At 40.4% G+C, this 23,795-nt stretch overlaps 1 protein-coding gene across 1 annotated transcript in view; it reads right to left on the bottom strand.

The window, feature by feature from the left end:
• Window positions 1-318: 318 nt before the first annotated feature.
• zfyve9b (zinc finger, FYVE domain containing 9b) overlaps window positions 319-23,795 on the bottom strand; it is a 58,409-nt gene continuing 34,932 nt past the window's right edge. The window contains exons 12-16 of the mRNA XM_034180804.1: window positions 8,483-8,563; window positions 3,430-3,592; window positions 2,270-2,375; window positions 1,998-2,177; window positions 319-905 (exon numbers count right to left, since the gene is read on the bottom strand). Of these exons, the coding sequence (XP_034036695.1) occupies window positions 744-905; window positions 1,998-2,177; window positions 2,270-2,375; window positions 3,430-3,592; window positions 8,483-8,563 (692 nt within the window). The 3' untranslated portion in view covers window positions 319-743. The remainder of the gene's footprint in view (window positions 906-1,997; window positions 2,178-2,269; window positions 2,376-3,429; window positions 3,593-8,482; window positions 8,564-23,795) is intronic.

The following is a 23,795-nucleotide window of genomic DNA, read 5'->3' as shown; positions in this document are numbered from 1 at the left end:
TCTCTCTCCCCCATGCTAAGCGGGAAGCTGTGACATGGACACCAGTAGGCGAAATGTATCTCCCAGGCTCTGCTGGGAGCTTTGATTTGTGGAGAAAGAATAATTTTATCTGTGTGTTTAGAAGTGTGACCATGAAGACAGAGAAAGTGAGTGCTGTTGCAATCGTAACAGGAGAGCTGTGATGTGGACTCTAGACTAAATTTTTTTTTTTTTCCATTTTGTGTGCCAACAAACTCTTCAACAATAATTTCCACGTTTGACATAAGTAAGTGGCTTCATTATTGAACACAGGGCTCAATAACCAGATGGTAACTGAGATTGTTTGTTTTTATTCCATGTTGACTATGCATTTCATGAGGAATCAAGAATTTCAGTAGGAAAACATTCACTCATTGAACAGTGCTCCACGTACGTTTCTTTTTCTTTGCTTTGAGGTTGCAGGGCTGAATCCAGCTCCCACTTTAAAGGTACAATCAGTACAGGAAACTGACATGAATGAGGTTAATGCTGTTACCGCAGCGCAATGCTGTCTGCACCCTGCTGTGATGGTCCATGCATACCCAGATTGTTTGCTGCAGGGTGAAGTCAGGAAACCACTTGGATGAGATGGATGTATATCTGCAGTGCGGTTTGGCTGCTCTCCTTTTATTGCCCTGAAACCACTGGCAGAGCTGATGAGAAGTGCTGCCTTGCTGTGGTCAGAGTTAACAAGATGAGATAACGGAGCAAAGCCTTCCTTCTATCTAAGTGATGGTCTCTAGGATGTAAAAGATAAACTCCATCACAATGGGCTCCTCACTCCTCTTGCGCCCCCTGCTGTGTATGACGGGGATCAGCACACTGTCGAGGGCATTGAGGTACTGTGCCGGCAGAGGCTGCCCATTGCTCCCAGCCACATATCCCACCTGAAAAATGACAAAATCCAAATTATTAGCTCTTAACACAGTGACACGTACTGCTGTGTGCTCCCAACTTTGCATATCTGCTTCATTTTGGCTCGTCAATCAAACCGACATGGATTTGAATAAAAGCACAGTTGAGGGCACAGTGCTTACACTTTTAATTAAAAATGTGACCAATCAATGTGGCCAAGTAAATTAGAATGTTGAGTTTAAAGAAAGAAAATGGTTTTTTATTTACCTTCGAATTTTGCCCAATGACTGCTGGAATAGGCTCCAGCACGCTACCACTCCACCCCACAAATCATGACACTTAATTGAAATTAACAGGTTTAGAAACCGAAAGAAAGTAGACATTCCGGGTTGACATGAATTGTTTGGGAACAAGGTATATTTAAATTTATGACCTCAGCTGTGTATAGAATTCATTGAATGTTGGGTTGATTTTCATCAGCTTTAACTGTCAATCAGAGATTTTCAATGACACTAGAACAGAAGTGAAAGCCACATTTAACGCAGAGAACCACTACATCGCCTCAACATCTTAGATAGTTATTCGATATTCCACATTATTATATGGCTGCGACGCTATGCGCACTCTTGATTGGCTGATTATCGGTGAGATATTTTCCCATATCAGGCAGTTTCCATGACAATCGGTCCGGATTACGTATCACATTTGTGACTCTGTTTACAATTTTCACGGCGCAAAGTAAAACAAAAAGCAAACAAAGAAATTACAAGCGACAAGACGACCATTCTCTGAGCGAATTTTATTACACTGACAAGTCTGAATGGGAGGAATTAACAGCAAACGAGCTTGAAGTGGACTTGCAAAATGAAGACCAAGATGAAAACGCAGCTCAGAAGAGCTGTATAAAAAACGAATTATTAACCTCACTTGCTCGGAATATCAGACCTTGGTGTTTTTTGCAGTCAAACCTCAGTCTGATATTTTCCCGTACAGACCTTGTGCTTGGTTTGTTATTGTCGAACTATTCAGGATGGAACCTCTGATTCTTAGAGGCTGGTACATGACGGGATGATTCTTGGGCACAAATTTTTCATAAAGAAAACCTCAAGCACTGCTTATCTTACCTCTTGGGAATCAAATGTGATACGCAGTCCCAGTTTGGCCATGCCGTCCTCTTTCAACAGTTTGAGATACGGGCACAGCGCAACACAAAACGCCCGAGCAATCCTTTCCATTAGGCGGTTGTGCTCGGCAGAGTCTGTCACTTCTCCTTGAGGATGAACAGCCCTCTGCAGGAAGAACACCTGCACCACGTACATAAACAGACAGGCAGCAGACGGCTTCATTCAGAATGATTTTTTTTTTTTTTTTTTAGCAGATAATCAGATGTACATACCTCTGTCCAATGGATGATCTTCCCATTTTCCTTGTATTCAGACTTTTGGAACATCTTAATGCTGTTGACAGACTCCATGGATTTTCCATCAATGGGGCTTATAACTCTGGAGAACACAAATATTGTATTTATCAAAAGGACAAGAAAGAAAACTACATGTATCTACAATTTGACAACTACATCTACAATTCTATCTTTTATAAACTAAAAATCTCCAGTGCAACAGTAAAAGCAAATCAATATATTAGGCAATGAACATTCACAATACTGATTTTGGATTATTTCTTCAGAATGTGTTGAAACATATTCAGAATATATCATCATCAACTTCAATGGCTTTCAGGGATTGGGTTGCGGGGGCAACAGCTCCAGTAGTGGACCCCAAACTTCCCTTTCCTGGGCCACATTAACCACCTTTGAATGGGAGATACAGAGGTGTTCCCAGGCCAGTGTGGAGATATAATCTCTCCACCTCATCCTGGGTCTTCCCCAGGGTCTCCTCCCAGTTTGATGTGCCTGGAACACCTCCCTAGGGAGGCACTCAGGAGGCATCCTTGCCAGATGCTCGAACCACCTCAGTTGGCTCCTTTTAACGTGAAGGAGCAGCGGCTCTACTCTGAGCTCCTCATGGATGACCAAGCTTCTCACCTTATCTCTGAGGAAGCCCATGTCAGCCACTTGGACCCGTGATCTAGTTCTTTCAGTGATGACCCAACCCTCATGACCATAGGTGAGAGGAGGAATGAAAATTGACCAGTAGATCGAGAGCTTCGCTTTTTGGCTCAGCTCCCTTTTCCTCACAACAGTATGGTAGAGCGAATGCAATACTGTCCCTGCTACGCTGATTCTCCGGCCAATCTCATGTCGCGAACAAGACTCTGAGGTACTTGAACTCCTTCACTTGGGGCAGGATCTCAATCCCTGAGTAGACAATCTTTCGGTTTCCTGCTGAGAACCATGGCCTCAGATTTAGAGGTGCTTGACAGAATATTCAGAATATATAATATACACTTTTGCACAGTACATCCTAGTGTATAACTGTAGTAGATCATAGTGTATAACTGAAACATTCCCAGAGTTATCACCAAATAATGGTTTTACTGCTATGACATGCTGCTGTTTATCTGAGCATTAACCATGAAACAGTTGGACGCACTGACCCTTTGTTGACACTGCATCTCTCCTCCACCCACTGTACACACACAAGCTCCTGCTTGTCTGATTGGTCAAGCTGCCCACAGGTGATTGTGTAGTCCTTTATCTCCCGTAGTGACCGGCGGACCTCCGCCATGGTTTCCACAGTGATTTGCACCATTAACCCGTCTGGAGAGAGGGACAGTGATACAGGAGAAACACACAGACACTAACAGGAAGGCACACACACATCTCCACAAACAGTCTGTTAAAAATGGACATGCACACAAAGACCAGCACATTCTGAATAAAACAGCATTTGACAGAGGACTGATAGCATGCAGTGTAGAGAACAATGATACAATCAATCAATCAATTTTTTTTATATAGCGCCAAATCACAACAAACAGTTGCCCCAAGGCGCTTTATATTGTAAGGCAAGGCCATACAATAATTATGTAAAACCCCAACGGTCAAAACGACCCCCTGTGAGCAAGCACTTGGCTACAGTGGGAAGGAAAAACTCCCTTTTAACAGGAAGAAACCTCCAGCAGAACCAGGCTCAGGGAGGGGCAGTCTTCTGCTGGGACTGGTTGGGGCTGAGGGAGAGAACCAGGAAAAAGACATGCTGTGGAGGGGAGCAGAGATCGATCACTAATGATTAAATGCAGAGTGGTGCATACAGAGCAAAAAGAGAAAGAAACAGTGCATCATGGGAACCCCCCAGCAGTCTACGTCTATAGCAGCATAACTAAGGGATGGTTCAGGGTCACCTGATCCAGCCCTAACTATAAGCTTTAGCAAAAAGGAAAGTTTTAAGCTTAATCTTAAAAGTAGAGAGGGTGTCTGTCTCCCTGATCTGAATTGGGAGCTGGTTCCACAGGAGAGGAGCCTGAAAGCTGAAGGCTCTGCCTCCCATTCTACTCTTACAAACCCTAGGAACTACAAGTAAGCCTGCAGTCTGAGAGCGAAGCACTCTATTGGGGTGATATGGTACTACGAGGTCCCTAAGATAAGATGGGACCTGATTATTCAAAACCTTATAAGTAAGAAGAAGAATTTTAAATTCTATTCTAGAATTAACAGGAAGCCAATGAAGAGAGGCCAATATGGGTGAGATATGCTCTCTCCTTCTAGTCCCCGTCAGTACTCTAGCTGCAGCATTTTGAATTAACTCAAGGCTTTTTAGGGAACTTTTAGGACAACCTGATAATAATGAATTACAATAGTCCAGCCTAGAGGAAATAAATGCATGAATTAGTTTTTCAGCATCACTCTGAGACAAGACCTTTCTGATTTTAGAGATATTGCGTAAATGCAAAAAAGCAGTCCTACATATTTGTTTAATATGCGCTTTGAATGACATATCCTGATCAAAAATGACTCCAAGATTTCTCACAGTATTACTAGAGGTCAGGGTAATGCCATCCAGAGTAAGGATCTGGTTAGACACCATGTTTCTAAGATTTGTGGGGCCAAGTACAATAACTTCAGTTTTATCTGAGTTTAAAAGCAGGAAATTAGAGGTCATCCATGTCTTTATGTCTGTAAGACAATCCTGCAGTTTAGCTAATTGGTGTGTGTCCTCTGGCTTCACGTATAGATAAAGCTGGGTATCATCTGCGTAACAATGAAAATTTAAGCAATACCGTCTAATAATACTGCCTAAGGGAAGCATGTATAAAGTGAATAAAATTGGTCCTAGCACAGAACCTTGTGGAACTCCATAATTAACTTTAGTCTGTGAAGAAGATTCCCCATTTACATGAACAAATTGTAATCTATTAGACAAATATGATTCAAAACACCGCAGCGCAGTGCCTTTAATACCTATGGCATGCTCTAATCTCTGTAATAAAATTTTATGGTCAACAGTATCAAAAGCAGCACTGAGGTCTAACAGAACAAGCACAGAGATGAGTCCACTGTCCGAGGCCATAAGAAGATCATTTGTAACCTTCACTAATGCTGTTTCTGTACTATGATGAATTCTAAAACCTGACTGAAACTCTTCAAATAGACCATTCCTCTGCAGATGATCAGTTAGCTGTTTTACAACTACCCTTTCAAGAATTTTTGAGAGAAAAGGAAGGTTGGAGATTGGCCTATAATTAGCTAAGATAACTGGGTCAAGTGATGGCTTTTTAAGTAATGGTTTAATTACTGCCACCTTAAAAGCCTGTGGTACATAGCCAACTAACAAAGATAGATTGATCATATTTAAGATCGAAGCATTAAATAATGGTAGGGCTTCCTTAAGCAGCCTGGTAGGAATGGGGTCTAATAAACATGTTGATGGTTTGGATGAAGTAACTAATGAAAATAACTCAGACAGAACAATCGGAGAGAAAGAGTCTAACCAAATACCGGCATCACTGAAAGCAGCCAAAGATAACGATACGTCTTTGGGATGGTTATGAGTAATTTTTTCTCTAATAGTTAAAATTTTGTTAGCAAAGAAAGTCATGAAGTCATTACTAGTTAAAGTTAATGGAATACTCAGCTCAATAGAGCTCTGACTCTTTGTCAGCCTGGCTACAGTGCTGAAAAGAAACCTGGGGTTGTTCTTATTTTCTTCAATTAGTGATGAGTAGAAAGATGTCCTAGCTTTACGGAGGGCTTTTTTATAGAGCAACAGACTCTTTTTCCAGGCTAAGTGAAGATCTTCTAAATTAGTGAGACGCCATTTCCTCTCCAACTTACGGGTTATCTGCTTTAAGCTACGAGTTTGTGAGTTATACCACGGAGTCAGACACTTCTGATTTAAAGCTCTCTTTTTCAGAGGAGCTACAGCATCCAAAGTTGTCTTCAATGAGGATGTAAAACTATTGACGAGATACTCTATCTCCCTTACAGAGTTTAGGTAGCTACTCTGCACTGTGTTGGTATATGGCATTAGAGAACATAAAGAAGGAATCATATCCTTAAACCTAGTTACAGCGCTTTCTGAAAGACTTCTAGTGTAATGAAACTTATTCCCCACTGCTGGGTAGTCCATCAGAGTAAATGTAAATGTTATTAAGAAATGATCAGACAGAAGGGAGTTTTCAGGGAATACTGTTAAGTCTTCTATTTCCATACCATAAGTCAGAACAAGATCTAAGATATGATTAAAGTGGTGGGTGGACTCATTTACTTTTTGAGCAAAGCCAATAGAGTCTAATAATAGATTAAATGCAGTGTTGAGGCTGTCATTCTCAGCATCTGTGTGGATGTTAAAATCGCCCACTATAATTATCTTATCTGAGCTAAGCACTAAGTCAGACAAAAGGTCTGAAAATTCACAGAGAAACTCACAGTAACAACCAGGTGGACGATAGATAATAACAAATAAAACTGGTTTTTGGGACTTCCAATTTGGATGGACAAGACTAAGAGACAAGCTTTCAAATGAATTAAAGCTCTGTCTGGGTTTTTGATTAATTAATAAGCTGGAATGGAAGATTGCTGCTAATCCTCCGCCCCGGCCCGTGCTACGAGCATTCTGACAGTTAGTGTGACTCGGGGGTGTTGACTCATTTAAACTAACATATTCATCCTGCTGTAACCAGGTTTCTGTTAGGCAGAATAAATCAATATGTTGATCAATTATTATATCATTTACCAACAGGGACTTAGAAGAGAGAGACCTAATGTTTAATAGACCACATTTAACTGTTTTAGTCTGTGGTGCAGTTGAAGGTGCTATATTATTTTTTCTTTTTGAATTTTTATGCTTAAATAGATTTTTTCTGGTTATTGGTGGTCTGGGAGCAGGCACCGTCTCTACGGGGATGGGGTAATGAGGGGATGGCAGGGGGAGAGAAGCTGCAGAGAGGTGTGTAAGACTACAACTCTGCTTCCTGGTCCCAACCCTGGATAGTCACGGTTTGGAAGATTTAAGAAAATTGGCCAGATTTCTAGAAATGAGAGCTGTTCCATCCAAAGTGGGATGGATGCCGTCTCTCCTAACAAGACCAGGTTTTCCCCAGAAGCTTTGCCAATTATCTATGAAGCCCACCTCATTTTTTGGACACCACTCAGACAGACAGCAATTCAAGGAGAACATGCGGCTAAACATGTCACTCCTGGTCTGATTGGGGAGGGGCCCAGAGAAAACTACAGAGTCCGACATTGTTTTTGCAAAGTTACACACCGATTTAATGTTAATTTTAGTGACCTCCGATTGGCGTAACCGGGTGTCATTACTGCCGACGTGAATTACAATCTTACCAAATTTACGCTTAGCCTTAGCCAGCAGTTTCAAATTTCCTTCATTGTCGCCTGCTCTGGCCCCCGGAAGACAATTGACTATGGTTGCTGGTGTCGCTAACTTCACATTTCTCAAAACAGAGTCGCCAATAACCAGAGTTTGATCCTCGGCGGGTGTGTCGTCGAGCGGGGAAAAACGGTTAGAGATGTGAACGGGTTGGCGGTGTACACGGGGCTTCTGTTTAGGGCTACGCTTCCTCCTCACAGTCACCCAGTCAGCCTGCTTTCCCGGCTGCTCGGGATCTGCCAGGGGGGAACTAACGGCGGCTAAGCTACCTTGGTCCACACCGACTACAGGGGCCTGGCTAGCTGTAGAATTTTCCACGGTGCGGAGCCGAGTCTCCAATTCGCCCAGCCTGGCCTCCAAAGCTACGAATAAGCTACACTTATTACAAGTACTGTTACTGCTAAAGGAGGCCGAGGAATAACTAAACATTTCACACCCAGAGCAGAAAAGTGCGGGAGAGACAGGAGAAGCCGCCATGCTAAATCGGCTAAGAGCTAGTAGCTATGCTAACCTAGCGGATTCCTAAAAACACGCAAAGTGAATAACGTGTAAATAATTTAGAGGTGATTCAGCAGAAGGAGTGCTTTAGTTAAGGCACGTAAAGATTACACTGGGAAACAAATCGTAATCTAGATAACTAGATCAATCTAACTGCGCAGATTAAACAGCTAACAGATACAGAAAAACACCGCTGTGCTCCGGAACAGGAAGTGATACAATACCGCAGTGAGAGCCAACCACCAGTAGAGGCCAAAAAGTAACATTTCTGTAAAACTAAGTTAACTTAACCCCCATCCCAAAGTGGGAAGTCCCCAGTGTACCTTCAACAATGCTGGACTTGGCGAGGCATCCTGCAGATGCTTTCAGAGCACTACTGAATATGAAGAAGCATGATCCAGTCACTGGGGGGAAAAAAATCAACAGAGACGCTACATGTTGCTTAAATTGTGCAATATTGAAATAACAAAAGCAACGACAATTGCCATCTAAAGCAAAATAAGGTTAAGTGTGTCACTTTTGTCCACTGATTACACTTGACCACTGCAAAACCTTTGTCCTACACCTGGCGTGCCCAACCATTCGATCGTGGGCTGAGTTCCAGTCGACCGCATCAAAAAAATTAAAAATCTGGACTTATTGAGAGGATTTAGTGCTGCTATGATGGACTGATGCAGAAGGTGGCAGCAATGCACCAATAAGGATGCCAGCTGCCCTTAAACAAGAAAGAAGAAGAAGAAACACCATAGAAGAAGAAGATGTGTAAGGAGGCTAAAAAAAAATTAAACTTAATTTCATTCAGTCAGAAGAGAATTATTGTTTTGTTTATTTGAATAGCAAATCCATCTGTTTTATCTGCAGTGCAAATACGGCTTTACTGAAGAGAGGGAATTTGGAGCGGCATTTCAAAATGAGCCGCAACGATGCAAGCTAAATCACTTTTGTATGCCCGAAAAGTGCAGGAATTGAAAAGTCGGCTAGCAGTACAACAGTCTGTAAATATGGAAGACATGATGAATGTCGCTAACAAGATTGTGTGTTCTGTTCGGGGCAGGGGTCTGCAGAAGCGTTTATTCCGTGCGCAGCTGGAGGAGATGTGCAGAACACACATGCTGCTGCACACAGGGGTAAATTTCTGGAATGGTTTACAAATTGTTGCCCGAAATTAAAGAATTATTAAACGTCTGGGGAAAAGTAGTGTAAATGTTAAGGACACGACTCTTCAACCTGGATAGCTGTACTGTTGAGAATGAGATCCTCACATTGAAAAATGACACTGAGCTCAAATCCAGAGCAACTCAGACAAACGGCACAGAATTTGACTGCACTTTTTGGATCAACATGTTTGTGTGAGTCTGCCTTTTCACATGTGAAAATCGTCAAGTCAAAATACAGATCCACCATGACTGATGACCACCTTGCGGCCTCCTTACGGCTGGCACTCGGCTCCTACTGTCCGGACTATGAAAAACTAGCTGCGTCCTTTCAGTGCCAGAAGTCCCACTAAGGTAGGAAACAACGTCTCCAGCTGTATTATTTGGGGTGTTTGTTGTGTTGTTATGGGCCAATCCTAGGCCTACCTGTGCTTATTCTTTGCACCATGCACATTTACTTCAATAATCTATTATTATTGTTAAAACTTTATCTTTGTGCCAGAAAATTGTGTTATTATGTTGGTACAGTAGATCTTGATACACTTTCAACTTTAAAAGTACTGTAGATCTTGGTTCAAAAAATGTTGGGAACCCCTGTCCTACACCGAAATAGTTTTTTTATTTTTTAGTTGCTGTGCAGCTGTCATTTTCATGTCCAGTGCCCACACTCGTAAAGTACAAAATGCATTTGTGTTTCTGTGTGCACCTGTCACACCAACCACCTGCATGTCCTCTCTCAGCACATCTATAAACCTCCTCTATGGCTTCCCTCTTCTTCTCCTGCCTGGTGGCTCCATCCTCAGCATCCTGCTCTCCATATACCCTGGGTCCCTCCTCTACACATGTCCAAACCATCTCAATGTCACTTCTCCGACTTCTTCTCCAAACTGTCCCACCTGAGCTGTCCCTCTGATATGTTCATTCCTAATCCTGTCCATTTCCATCACTCCCAAAGAGAATTGCAACATCTTCAGCTCTGCCACCTCCAGCTCCACCTTCTGTCTTTTTGTTAGTGCCATTTTCTATAAGCCGTACGTACAACATAACTGGTCTCATGACTGTCTTGCAAACTTTCCCCTTCACTCTTGCGGACATTCTGTCACAAATCATTCCTGCCACTTTTCTACACCCACTTCACCCTGCCTGTGCTCTTCTTCACATCTCTACCACACTCTCCATTACTTTGGACAGTTGACCCCAAGTATAAAACTCAATTGCTTTCAACACTTCTACTCCTTGTAACTGCACTATTCCACTGGCATCCCTCTCATTCACACACATGTTCTCAGTCTTGCTCCTTGACTTTCATTCCCCTTCTCTCCAGAGCATATCTTCACCTCTCCAGGCTAGATTAACCCTGCTCTCTACTGCCACTACAGATCACAATTTCATCTGCAAATATCATAGTCCATGGAGACTCCTGTCTGACCTGTCCATCACCATTGCGAACAAGAGCTGATCCTTGGTGTAATCTAACTTCCACCTTGAATGAGTCTGTCCTTCCTACTGCACATCTCACTGCTGTCACACTATTCTTGTACATGTCCTGCACTACTATTGCACACTTCTCTGCCAATCCAGACTTCCTCATACAATACCACAACTCTTCTCTTGGCTCCCAGTCATAAGCTTTCTCTAAATCCACAAACACACAACCCTTACCAAAAAATAGTACTGATAAGTATATAAAAAGTAAACTTGAAACATACTTGCATGTACTACTTTTTGGTAAGGGAATCTAACTCTTTCTGGCCTTCTCTATACTTCTTCATCAGTGTTCTCAGAGCAAACATTGCATCTTTATTGCTCTTTCTCGGCATGAAACCATATTGCTGCTCACAGATCTTCACCTGGTTTCTGAGCTTAGCTTTGACTATTTCCCATACCTTCATGCTTTGGCTGATCAACTTTATGCCTCTGTAGTTACTGCAGTTCTGCACATCACCTTTGTTCTTAAAAAGAGGAACCAGCACACTTCATCTCCACTCCTCAGGCATCCTCTCATTTTCCGAGATTTTATTAAACACTCTGGTTAGAAACTTCACTGCAATCAGGAGACAGGACATCAGGAAATCTCTGAACTTCATGTCGGATGAACTGAGTAAAGGCTCTAAACAACAAGGTATGCTACATGATTTGATGGGTGAAATAAAACAACTGAAGAACCTGATAAAGGAGAAAGATAAGAAAATAGACAGCTTGGAAAGTCAAATTGAGGATCTTGAACAATATATTAGAATGGATGAGATAATTGTAAATGGGTTGGAGACGCAACGGACCTATGCCAGAGTTACAGCAGGTGGAGGTGGAGAAGGTGAGGATGCCCCAGCAGAGGAGTTACAAATGCTGGAACAGCAAGTTATAAAATTCCTCCAAACTAAGAATGTGAGTATTCAAAGCCATCATATCGTAACCTATTATACATTCCCCAGAAGAGACAGTAAAACAAAGCTGGCAATTATTGTTCGGTTTGTGACCAGAAGGACCAAGGTTGATGTACTGAAATGGGCAAATAAGTTAAAGGGGACAGGTGTGTATTTAAATGAACACTTGACAAAAAAGAATGCTGAAATTGCCAGACAGGCACGCATTATGAGAAAACAAAACAAGATACAAGCAATGTGGATGAGAAATTGCAAAGTAATGAGCTGTTTGAATGGTACACCTGAAGAAGCAAAAGTTGTGATAATAAGAGAACTCAAAGACTTAGAACAATACAAATAAAACTGAAACGATCGCGGCTGTTAATGAGGAGTCTCCATTTTTTTGGTGAAAATGTGTGAAGACTGGACATTATGGATAATCAATTGTGGACAAATGTTTGGCCTTATGGCTTTAACAGACAATGAAAAAAACAAAATAAATAAATGACAAGTATGGATACGGATTATACTTTTCCATTCAGAGATATTGAAGATGAAGATTTTTTCTATATCCCATCGTCACGTCTTCCAAAGAGGAAGCAGAGACTGGGGACTCGGAGGCGGACTCATCCATTACCCAGGCGGAAGTCACCGAGGTGGTTAGAAAGCTCCTCGGTGGCAAGGCTCCTGGGATGGATGAAATCCGTCCTGAGTACCTTAAGTCTCTGGATGTTGTGGGGCTGTCTTGGCTGACATGCCTCTGCAACATCGCGTGGCGATCGAGGACAGTGCCTTTGAATTGGCAGACTGGGGTGGTGGTCCCTCTGTTTAAGAAGGGGGACCGGAGGGTGTGTTCCAACTATAGGGGGATCACACTCCTCAGCCTCCCCGGTAAGGTCTATTCCAGAGTACTGGAGAGGAGAATTCGACCGATGGTCGAACCTCGGATTCAGGAGGAGCAGTGTGGTTTTCGTCCTGGTCGCGGCACACTGGACCAGCTCTACACGCTCCATCAGGTGCTCGAGGGTTCATGGGAGTTTGCCCAACCAGTCCACATGTGTTTTGTGGATCTGGAGAAGGCATTCGACCATGTCCCTCGGGGCACCCTGTGGGGAGTGCTCCGGGAGTACGGGGTCTGGGGTCCTTTGCTAAGGGCTATCCGGTCCCTGTACGACCGCAGCAGGTGCTTGGTTCGCATTGCCGGTAGTAAGTCAAACCTGTTTCCAGTGCACGTTGGCCTCCGCCAAGGCTGTCCTTTGTCACTGGTTCTGTTCATTATTTTTATGGACAGAATTTCTAGACGCAGCCAGGGTGTAGAGGGGGTCTGGTTTTGGAACCACAGAATCTCGTCTCTGCTGTTTGCGGACGATGTGGTTCTGTTGGCTTCATCAAATCAGGACCTTCAGCGTGCACTGGGGCGGTTTGCAGCCGAGTGTGAAGCGTCCGGGATGAAAATCAGCACCTCCAAATCCGAGGCCATGGTTTTCGACCAGAAAAAGGTGCTTTGCCCTCTTCAGGTCAGTGGAGTGTCCTTGCCTCAAGTGGAGGAGTTTAAGTATCTCGGGGTCTTGTTCACGAGTGAGGGACGGATGGAGCATGAGATCGATAGACGGATCGGTGCAGCATCTGCAGTGATGTGGTCGCTGTATCGGACCGTCGTGGTGAAGAGAGAGCTGAGTAGGGGGGCAAAGCTCTCGATTTACCGGTCGATCTACGTTCCGATCCTCACCTATGGTCATGAGATTTGGCTCATGACCAAAAGAACGAGATCGCGAGTACAAGCGGCCGAGATGAGTTTCCTCCGCAGGGTGGCTGGGCGCTCCCTTAGAGATAGGGTGAGGAGCTCGGTCACTCGGGAGGAGCTCAGAGTCGAGCCGCTGCTCCTCCACGTCGAAAGGAGTCAGTTGAGGTGGCTCGGGCATCTTTTCCGGATGCCCCCTGGATGCCTCGCTGGAGAGGTGTTCCGGTCACGTCCCACTGGGAGGAGGCCCCGGGGAAGATCCAGGACACGCTGGAGGGACTACATCTCTCGGCTGGCTTGGGAACGCCTTGGGGTTCCCCCGGAGGAGCTGGGGGAGGTGTGTGTGTGTATCGGGAGGTCTGGGCGGCTTTGCTTGAGCTGCTGCCCCCGCGACCTGACTCCGGATAAAGCGGAAGAAAATGGATGGATGGATGGATGGATTTTTTCTATAGTGGGAATGACTGTCACAGTGGGAACCTCATCAGAATGTGTTTTGACTATGTGGATCACAAGATGTATGATCCTGAAAGTAATTTTGACTCAGATAATTTTTTTGTAATATTAACAACAACAACAATACTTGTATTACACAGATGATGAATAATAATATTAAACTGGAAAATGCATTATCAGTTATACATTTTAACATTAGAAGTCTTTATAAAAACATTTCCAAAATTAAAGAATATTTGAGTAAACTAAAAAAGTTTAATATAATTGCAATATCATAAACTTGGCTTGATGATGAAAAAGTCATTCATATGGGACTGGATGAATTATTTATAAAGAGCAGGGTGAATAAAAAAGGGGGAGGTGTTGCCTTATATGTAGATAAAGCTTTGAGATGCAGCCAGATTGAATGTATGTCAAGTACTATAGACAACATATTGGAATGTATAACAGTTGAAATTCATGTAAAACAAGCTAATAATATTATGTTAAGTTGTATCTATAGAACACCAGGATCATGTCTTGACACATTCAATGAAAAACCTGCTGCCATATGTAACCATTCTGATAAAGTGATAATCTGTGGTGATTTTAATATAGATTTGTTAAATCTGAATGGACATCAAAAAACAACAGACTTTATCCATACAATGTACAATAACTGTCTTTTCCCTGTAATTATAAAACCAAGTAGAATAACACGGGATACAGCTACATTGATAGACAATATATTTACAAATAAATTTGACTCTGAAATAGTTGGTGGACTTCTCATAAATGATATAAGTGATCATCTTCCTGTTTTTGCAATTTTTCTAAATTATTTTGGGACTCAAACTAAATTAAAGACTTCTACATTTAAAATGATAAGCAATAGAACATCAGGAGCTATGGCTGCCTTCAAAGTGGAACTTGGGGGACAAGACTGGACTGAGGTTTTTGTTAATGAAAACCCTAATAATACATATAATGCATTTTTGTCAACTTTAATTTCATTATATGAGAAACATTGTCCCTTAGTGAAAATGACTAGAAAGCGCCAGTGTTTAAATAAACCATGGATTACAAAGGGAATAGAGGATGCATGTAAAAAAAACAATTTATATAAGAGATTCATAAAATATAGGACAAAAGATGCTGAAACAAAATATAAGTTATATAAAAACAAATTAGTAAATATTATAAGAATGAGTAAGAAAGAATATTAACATACATTATTGGAGCAGAACAGGAGTAACACACAAGAAATAGTATAATAGTATAGTATAGTATAAATAGTATAATTAGAAAGGGTTCCAAAAGGAAGGAGTATCCAGAGTATTTTATAGCAGATAAAGATATTAAGATTGAAAATATTAAAGAAATAGTAAATGAATTTAATGAGTTTTTTGTACATGTTGGTTATAACCTTGCAAAAGAAATTCCAGTCAAGAATTAATTATGAAAGAGATAAACATATTATCAAAAACTCTTCCTCCGTGTTTATTAATAATGTAAATGAGAAATACTTGACATTGTGAAAACATTTAAGAATAAAAAGTCTACAGATTGTTTGGATTTTGATGTTATTAGTTAAAAGTATTATAGAGTATAGTAGTATAAAGAGTATAGTATATAGTGCAACCATTCACATACATTTGCGAACTTTACATTTTCGAACTGGTATTTTTCCTTCAAAAATGAAAATAGCAAAAGTTATCCCTATTTATAAAAATGGGGAAATATACAAATTGACCAATTATAGACCTATATCTTTACTTCCACGATTCTCAAAAACTTTTGAAAAATTTTTTGTTCATAGACTTGATAAATATATTGATAAACATAATTTTTTAAGTGATAACCAGTATGGCTTTAGAGCAAAAAGGTCCACTTCAGTGGCAGTGATGGAATTTGTGGAAGGCATTTCTACTGCAATGGATAATAAGGAATATACTGTTGGTGTTTTTATAGATTTAAAAAGGCATTTGATACTACTGATCATAATATATTGATGAATAAACTGGAGAGACATGGTATAAGAGGGTTAGCATACACATGGATGAAAAGTTATTTAGATGACAGATATCAATATGTGCATCTAAATAATGTGAAATCAAATCAGTTGAAGGTAACTTGTGGGGTCCCTCAAGGGTCTGTGTTAATTATATAAATTATTCATATTATATATCAAAGATATGTGCAATGTTTCCAAACTATTAAAGTGTGTTGTATTTGCTGATGACACCACTCTTTACTCTTCTGGTAAAAACCTAGAACAGCTTCTGACTACAGTGGAAAAGGAATTAAATATATTAAAAAAACTGGTTTGACATTAATAAGTTATCTCTGAATTTGACCAAAACAAAGTTTATTGTTTTTGCCACTTGAGAAATTAAAAACCCGTTTGCAATCAGTGTTAATAATATTGAAATTGAACAAGTGTATGAAAATAAGTTTCTTGGATTGACAATCGATCATAAGCTTTGTTGGAAAGCTCATATAAATAATGTAAAATCTAAAATGTCAAAAACTATTGCTATACTTATATAAAGTAAAGGATGTCCTTAACAAAAAGTCACTATACATACTTTATTGTTCATTACTACTTCCATATATTACTTATTGTCTAGAGATATGGGGTAATACATATAAAACTAACACTCTTCCTATTTTTAGGATGCAAAAAAAGCTATAACAATTATTAATGGATCAAATTACAGGGAATCAACTAATGCTTTGTTTATTGACAGTAATGCCCTCAAATTTTATGATTTAGTGGAATTTAAAATGGCACAGATAATGTATAAAGTACATAATAATTTACTTTACAGCAATATTCAGAAGCTGTTTGAAATCAGAGAGAGTCAATATGATTTGAAGGGAACAAGTATTTACAAAAAAATCTAAGATACGAACAAATATAAAGCAAAGATATGTTTCTGTCAGAGGTGTTAATTTATGGAATACCTGTGACAATGAATTAAAAAGGTGTACTTCATTTTCATTATTTAAAAACATGTTTAAAACTAAAATATTACAGAAATATATAAATCAAGTATGAAGAATGATAATGTAATTAATGTAACTTTTGGTTGTATTATTATTATGAAATTGTATTTATTTATATACTAATTTTTCTAAAGTGCTTCAGGTTTTTTTTTCCTTTTTTCTTTTTTGCTCTTATATTTCATATTACCTTGTTGAATTTGTTTTTGTAAAAAGGTTAGGCATAATAAGCATGAGTTTCAGCCTATACCTTTTTGATTAGCATCATCCCTTGTTGAAATGTTTTTTGTTGAATATGTGTATGTATGCATAGATGTAATTGTATTTCATTTGGGGGGTTGAATGCTAATCAAATAAAACGTTTTCAACATCATCATTTCCATTCCATTTCCATGCCTCCACTAGAATGCCATCTGGACCGACGACTCTTCATCCTCTTCATAGCTGCCCTCACTTCATCCTTACTAATCTCTTGCACTTCCCGATTTACTCTCTCCACATCATCTAGCTGATGTAACATGTGAATTTCTCCTCTGTGAGATCAGTGAAGTTTATCTTTATGTTTTCTCTCTCTCATTTTCTTCATTCATCAGCTCCTCAAAATATTCCCTCCACCTTCTCAACGCACTCTCCTCGCTTGTCAACACATTACCGCCTGCATCTTTTACCACCCTAACCTCTTTTCACCTTATGCTGCATCTGCTTGTACTCCTGTCTACTTTCTTCATCTCTCTGACTATCCCAGTTCTTTTTAACCAGCCTTTTTCTCCTTATGCTTTCCTGGACATCTTCATTCCACCACCAAGTCTTGATGGAGTGGGTAGTTGCAAAGAAAACCTGCACCCTCTTGGCCCTTTCTGGAATCAGTTTGAGACTTATGCTTTAAAATGACTCCAACACTGTTTCTCTTCCTATTCTCACCATGATACAACTTGAACCCACAGCCGATGCTCCTGCTCTTACTTCCCTTCCAGTTGTTCTCTTGCACACGCAATATGTCTACCTTTCTCCTCTCCATCATATCAGCCAGCTCTCTCTTTACCAGTCATACTGCCAACATTCAAAGTCCCGACTCTCACTTCCACCCTTCTAGTTTTCCACTTCTCCCACTGTCTGTGGACACATTAACCTCCTTTTCTTCTTTGCCCAACAGTAGCCCAATTTCCGCCAGCACCCTGTTGGGCAACAGCACCAGTGGCGGCCGTTGCTAACCTGGTCCAGTATGGAAATTTGATTTGTACTCTGCATGGTTGGGCTGGCTTGTTTTACACCAGATGCCTTTCGTGATGCAACCATACTCATTTATCCAGGCTTGGGACCGGAACTCATAATGTACTGGCTGTAAAGCCCATGTGGCTGAGTTAAAGGGTCCCTGCCATGCCATGACGTTTTTACATATTCTTGAAGAATAAAAAAAAAGCTTTTTCCACATGTTGTCTTTATTTTTTACCATAAAATTACACTGAACAAGGATTTAGACGTTTTGTTACCCATCTGAGAATTTGAAATTACCGCCTCCGTGTTGACCTACTTTTTCGCTGCGACGGATGTGACGTCATGCAAGTAAATGTGTTGAAGCGCAGCTCTGTTTCCAATACGGCAGACACGGACAGCGAAGGTATAGTGCATGATTATAGCGAAGATTTAAGTGATATATCGATTGTTTTTGAAGAAGATGAGGAAGTTTCTGATGAAGGGATTGACGGTGAAAATAATGAGTGGCTCCAAACCGTGTATGTTCCAGCCGAATGCAACAGAAAGAGGATGTGAAGCGCAGCTGTCAGTTGACAACAACAACGCTGTGGAGGAGGATATAAGCTGCTTACAAAACACAGAATGGTTTGTTCACTCACCACCTTTTCTTATAAATGATCATGCCTGAGGAAAATGGGACGTTCAAGACATTGTTCAGAACAGCGTAGTTTGATTAAAAAGTTGATTGGAGAGGGGAAAACTTATACGCAGGTGCAAAAAATTATAGCCTGTTCATCTACAATGATCTCCAATGCTTTAAAATGGACAAAAAAAAAACAGAGACGCGTGGAAGAAAACGGAAAACAACCATCAAAATGGATAGAAGAATAACCAGAATGGAAAAGGCTCACCCATTGATCAGCTCCAGGATGCTCAAAGACAGTCTGGAGTTACCTGTAAGTGCTGTGACAGTTAGAAGACGCCTGTGTGAAGTTAATTTATTTGCAAGAATCCCCCGCAAAGTCCCTCTGTTAAATAAAAGATGTGCAGAAGAGGTTACAATTTGCCAAAGAACACATCGACTGGCCTAAAGAGAAATGGAGGAATATTTTGTGGACTGATGAGAGTAAAATTGTTCCTTTTGGGTCCAAGGGCCGCAGACAGTTTGTGAGACGACCCCCAAACTCTGAATTCAAGCCACAGTTCACAGTGAAGACAGTGAAGCATGGTGGTGCAAGCATCATGATATGGGCATGTTTCTCCTACTATGGTGTTGGGCCTATATATCACATACCAGGTATCATGGATCAGTTTGGATATGTCAAAATACTTGAAGAGGTCATGTTGCCTTATGCTGAAGAGGACATGCCCTTGAAATGGGTGTTTCAACAAGACAATGACCCCAAGCACACTAGTAAACAAGCAAAATCTTGGTTCCAAACCAACAAAATTAATGCCTTGCAGATGTGAAGAAATCATGAAAAACTGTGGTTATACAACTAACTAGTTTTGTGATTCACAGGATTGCTAAAAAATCAGTTTGAACATAACAGTTTTGAGTTTGTAGCGTCAACAGCAGATGCTACTATTATTGTGAACACCCCCTTTTCTACTTTTTTTTTTTACTAATAGCCCAATTTCATAGCCTTAAAGTGTGCATATCATGAATGCTTGGTCTTGTTGGATTTGTGAGAATCTACTGAATCTTCTGGTACCTTGTTTCCCACGTAACAATAAGAAATATACTCAAAACCTGGATTAATCTTTTAGTCACATAGCACTACTATTATTGTGAACACTACTGAATATCTGTTGTCAAATTTTATCAGGCATAATATAGAAAAATGTTTATGCTAAATGGAGACTTTCCTGTCTAAAATACACATACACTATAATCAAAAATTGTATCACATCTAATCTACTTTGAATGAACATAATTCTGAAGAAAAAACGGGCTATTCAGTTTAAATGCATATGTATATTTGGAAAACACAAAAATGTCAATGTTCTGTTTTTTTTTCAGGTACTCATGTGAACACAGTCAGCCGATGCCACTCGTGATCGAGTCTCGCTGTTGCAGGGAAATTTCTGCAATCTTGGCGGAGATGCAACGTGGTGGCGAAAATCCTCAATGTGTCACACAGCTGGCTAGTTTCTTGATTGTGTGTTTGGATGCAGATGTCCTCAGAGTGGCACACTATGCCTACATGATGCTCCACAGTACGAGTCAGCACATGAAATAGTTAGAAAGTTTCATTTACATGGTTTATAGAAAAAAGTAAAAAAAAAATATTCAGATACAAAAAGAATGAACTGTTGTTTTGAACATAAATCCATGCTACTTTTTTGTTGTAGAAAGTATCATCGCATATCGGCAATTTGTGCGGTTGTGCTGGGGACACTTGGGAAGGACCAGAAGGTTGCCACTATACCAGCTTGTGTTGTATTCAAAATGAGTACTTTTCCATCACCATCATCCGACTACACTGGCTTCCAGTTTCCTCCTCTGGAGTGAGGGGTCGGGCTCATCGGTGGTACCTGGTCCACTTGGCAGCATCAACCTCAGCTTTGTCCGTTCACGTTGGTTGCTCAGTGGAGGAGGATCATTGGTGGGGATTTCTGGTCGGTTTGGTGTTTTGCAGATCTGAAGAACCTCTTTTGCTGTCACTCATATAGACTGAATAAAATGTTTTTTTAACAAATTGTAAAACACTTCTCATTTGAATGAAATAATGTGAAACTTATGTGAAATTGTATTTTTCTTCATTTTATCATGCTATATAAAAATATACAAATAACAATCCGTTTGTTTTTTTTGTTTTGTTTTTTCATTTTCCACATATCACGTTGGATCTGTGGCTAACTTTCTCACTGTGAATCCTCCTCTTTTCCACTATGGAAAGTATATTCTGAACCTTGGTCTCTCTTGCTTTGTTTGCTTTTGTTGTCTCCCTGCATTTTCATTAAAATGAAGGGTTGCCACCAAAGTCCTAAAACAGAAGTTAAAACAAAATTAATAAAAAAAAAATAGCTTATATACATAACAAAATTCTGTTTGAAAGTTAGGGTGTTACTGAGATAACATGGACAACTTACCTGCAAAGCTGACCCTGATATGAGAAGGAGACTCGATCACGAGTGCATCGACTGACTGTGTTCACATGAGCACCTGAAAAAAAAAACAGAACATTGACATTTTTGTGTTTTCCAAATATACATATGCATGTAAACTGAACAGCCTGTTTTTTGTTCAGACATCTGTTCATTCAAAGTAGATTAGATGTGATACAATTTGATTACAGATGTTCTGTATGTGTATATGACAGGTAAGTCTCCATTTAGCATAAACATTTTCTACAATATTATGCCTGATAAAATTTGACAACAGATATAGAAGTAAAATTTTCTTTTATTTAGTAATCATTTCCCCCCATCCCATGTGGGTCTACAGCATTTCAGATAAAGATTAGCAATCATTTGCTTTGAATAAAATGAAGTGAAGAATTAGCAATCACAAGAAACTGACTTATAAATGATTAAATATATACAGAATGTACAGAAACTTTATTTTCAGCGATTTTAGAATAAACTCCTGAATTTAAGCACGCTGTGCTGCTGAAATAATTTTTTCATACACAAACACACCGTGCCAGGAATAAATGATCATTTATAAGAAAAGGTGGTGAGTGAACAAACCATTCTGTGTTTTTTAAGCAGCTTATATCCTCCTCCACAGCGTTGTTGTTGTTGTCAGCTGACAGCTGCACTTCACATCCTCTTTCTGTTGCGTTCAGCTGGAACATACACAGTTTGGAGCCGCTCATTATTTTCACCATCAGTCCCTTCATCAAAAACTTCCTCATCTTCTTCAAAAACAATCGATATGTTACTTAAATCTTCGCTATAATCGCTCACTGTGCCTTCACTGTCCGTGTCTGCCGTATTGGTAAACAGAGCCGCACTTCGACACATTTACTCGCATGACGTCACATCCGTCGCAGCGAAAAAGTAGGTCAACTCGGAGGCAGTAAATTCAAATTCTCAGATGAGTAACGAAACTTCTAAATCCTTGTTCAGTGTAATTTTATGGTAAAAACAAAGACATGTGGAAAAAGCTTTTTTTTTATTCTTCAAGAATAAAATCTTGGAGTTATTTTTGATCAGGATATGTCATTCAAAGCGCATATTAAACAAATATGTAGGACTGCCTTTTTGCATTTACGCAATATCTCTAAAATCAGAAAGGTCTTGTCTCAGAGTGATGCTGAAAAACTAATTCATGCATTTATTTCCTCTAGGCTGGACTATTGTAATTCATTATTATCAGGTTGTCCTAAAAGTTCCCTAAAAAGCCTTCAGTTGGTTCAGAATGCTGCAGCTAGAGTACTGACGGGGACTAGCAGGAGAGAGCATATCTCACCCGTGTTGGCCTCTCTTCATTGGCTTCCTGTTAATTCTAGAATAGAATTTAAAATTCTTCTTCTTACTTATAAGGTTTTGAATAATCAGGTCCCATCCTATCTTAGGGACCTCGTAGTACCATATTACCCCATTAGAGCGCTTCGCTCTCAGACTGCGGGCTTACTTGTAGTTCCTAGGGTTTGTAAGAGTAGAATGGGAGGCAGAGCCTTCAGCTTTCAGGCTCCTCTCCTGTGGAACCAGCTCCCAATTCAGATCAGGGAGACAGATACCCTCTCTACTTTTAAGATTAGGCTTAAAACTTTCCTTTTCGCTAAGGCTTATAGTTAGGGCTGGATCGGGTGACCCTGGACCATCCCTTGGTTATGTTGCTTTAGACGTAGACTGTGGGGGGGTTCCCATGATGCACTGTTTCTTTCTTTTTTTGCTCCGTATGCATCACTCTGCATTTAATCATTAGTGATCGATCTCTGCCCCCCTTCTCGGCATGTCTTTTTCCTGGTTCTTTCCCTCAGCCCCAACCAGTCTCAGCAGAAGACTGCCCCTCCCTGAGCCTGGTTCTGCTGGAGGTTTCTTCCTGTTAAAAGGGAGTTTTTCCTTCCCACTGTGGCCAAGTGCTTGCTCATAGGGGGTCGTTTTGACCGTTGGGGTTTTTCATGGTTTTTGTATGGCCTTGCCTTGCAATATGGAGCGCCTTGGGGCAACTGTTTGTTGTGATTTGGCGCTATATAAGAAAAAAGTTGATTGATTGATTGATTCAAGAATATGTAAAAACGTCATGGAATGGCAGGGACCCTTTAAAATCAAATTCAACTCTATTGGAACAAAATACAAAAATTAATAACTCTCAATTGTACCATGTTTTTAAGTTACAAAATAACATTAGGTCAAGAACCAACAACTGAGGAACCTCATGCTTGATCTTAGCCACAAGAACACTTGACCAGAAATACCCCCCAACAAAGACAAAACAAAACAAATAGCTGAGATGCAACAACAATTACACAGAATTTCCCTAAAAAAGGAACAACAGATTGTTCACCACTTTTGTGATTTAGGTTTCACTAGAATGAAGCCCCCAGAATGACAACTGCATTAATTCAAAATGCCCATTCTGCCACAAGTATTTCAGAAGTTGATTTCAAACCACTTTCAAGAATTTAGGATAGAAACAAGGGACTGGAGACAGTTCCATAGTTTGCCAGTTTTCATAAGGAGAGGTTTAACCACAGCACTCTTAAAGCTGGAAGAACTCTCCCCCCCCAATGGTGAGAAATAAGTTGACAACATCTGGGTTCCAATAAAAGTGCCTTCAGCTGCTCCCTTG

The sequence above is a fragment of the Thalassophryne amazonica genome, chromosome 10 (genome assembly GCF_902500255.1).
Source record: "Thalassophryne amazonica chromosome 10, fThaAma1.1, whole genome shotgun sequence".
NCBI classification, from domain to species: Eukaryota; Metazoa; Chordata; class Actinopteri; order Batrachoidiformes; family Batrachoididae; genus Thalassophryne; species Thalassophryne amazonica.
The sequence above is the reverse complement of the archived record's forward strand: the minus strand, read 5'-3'. Positions and strand labels throughout refer to the sequence as shown.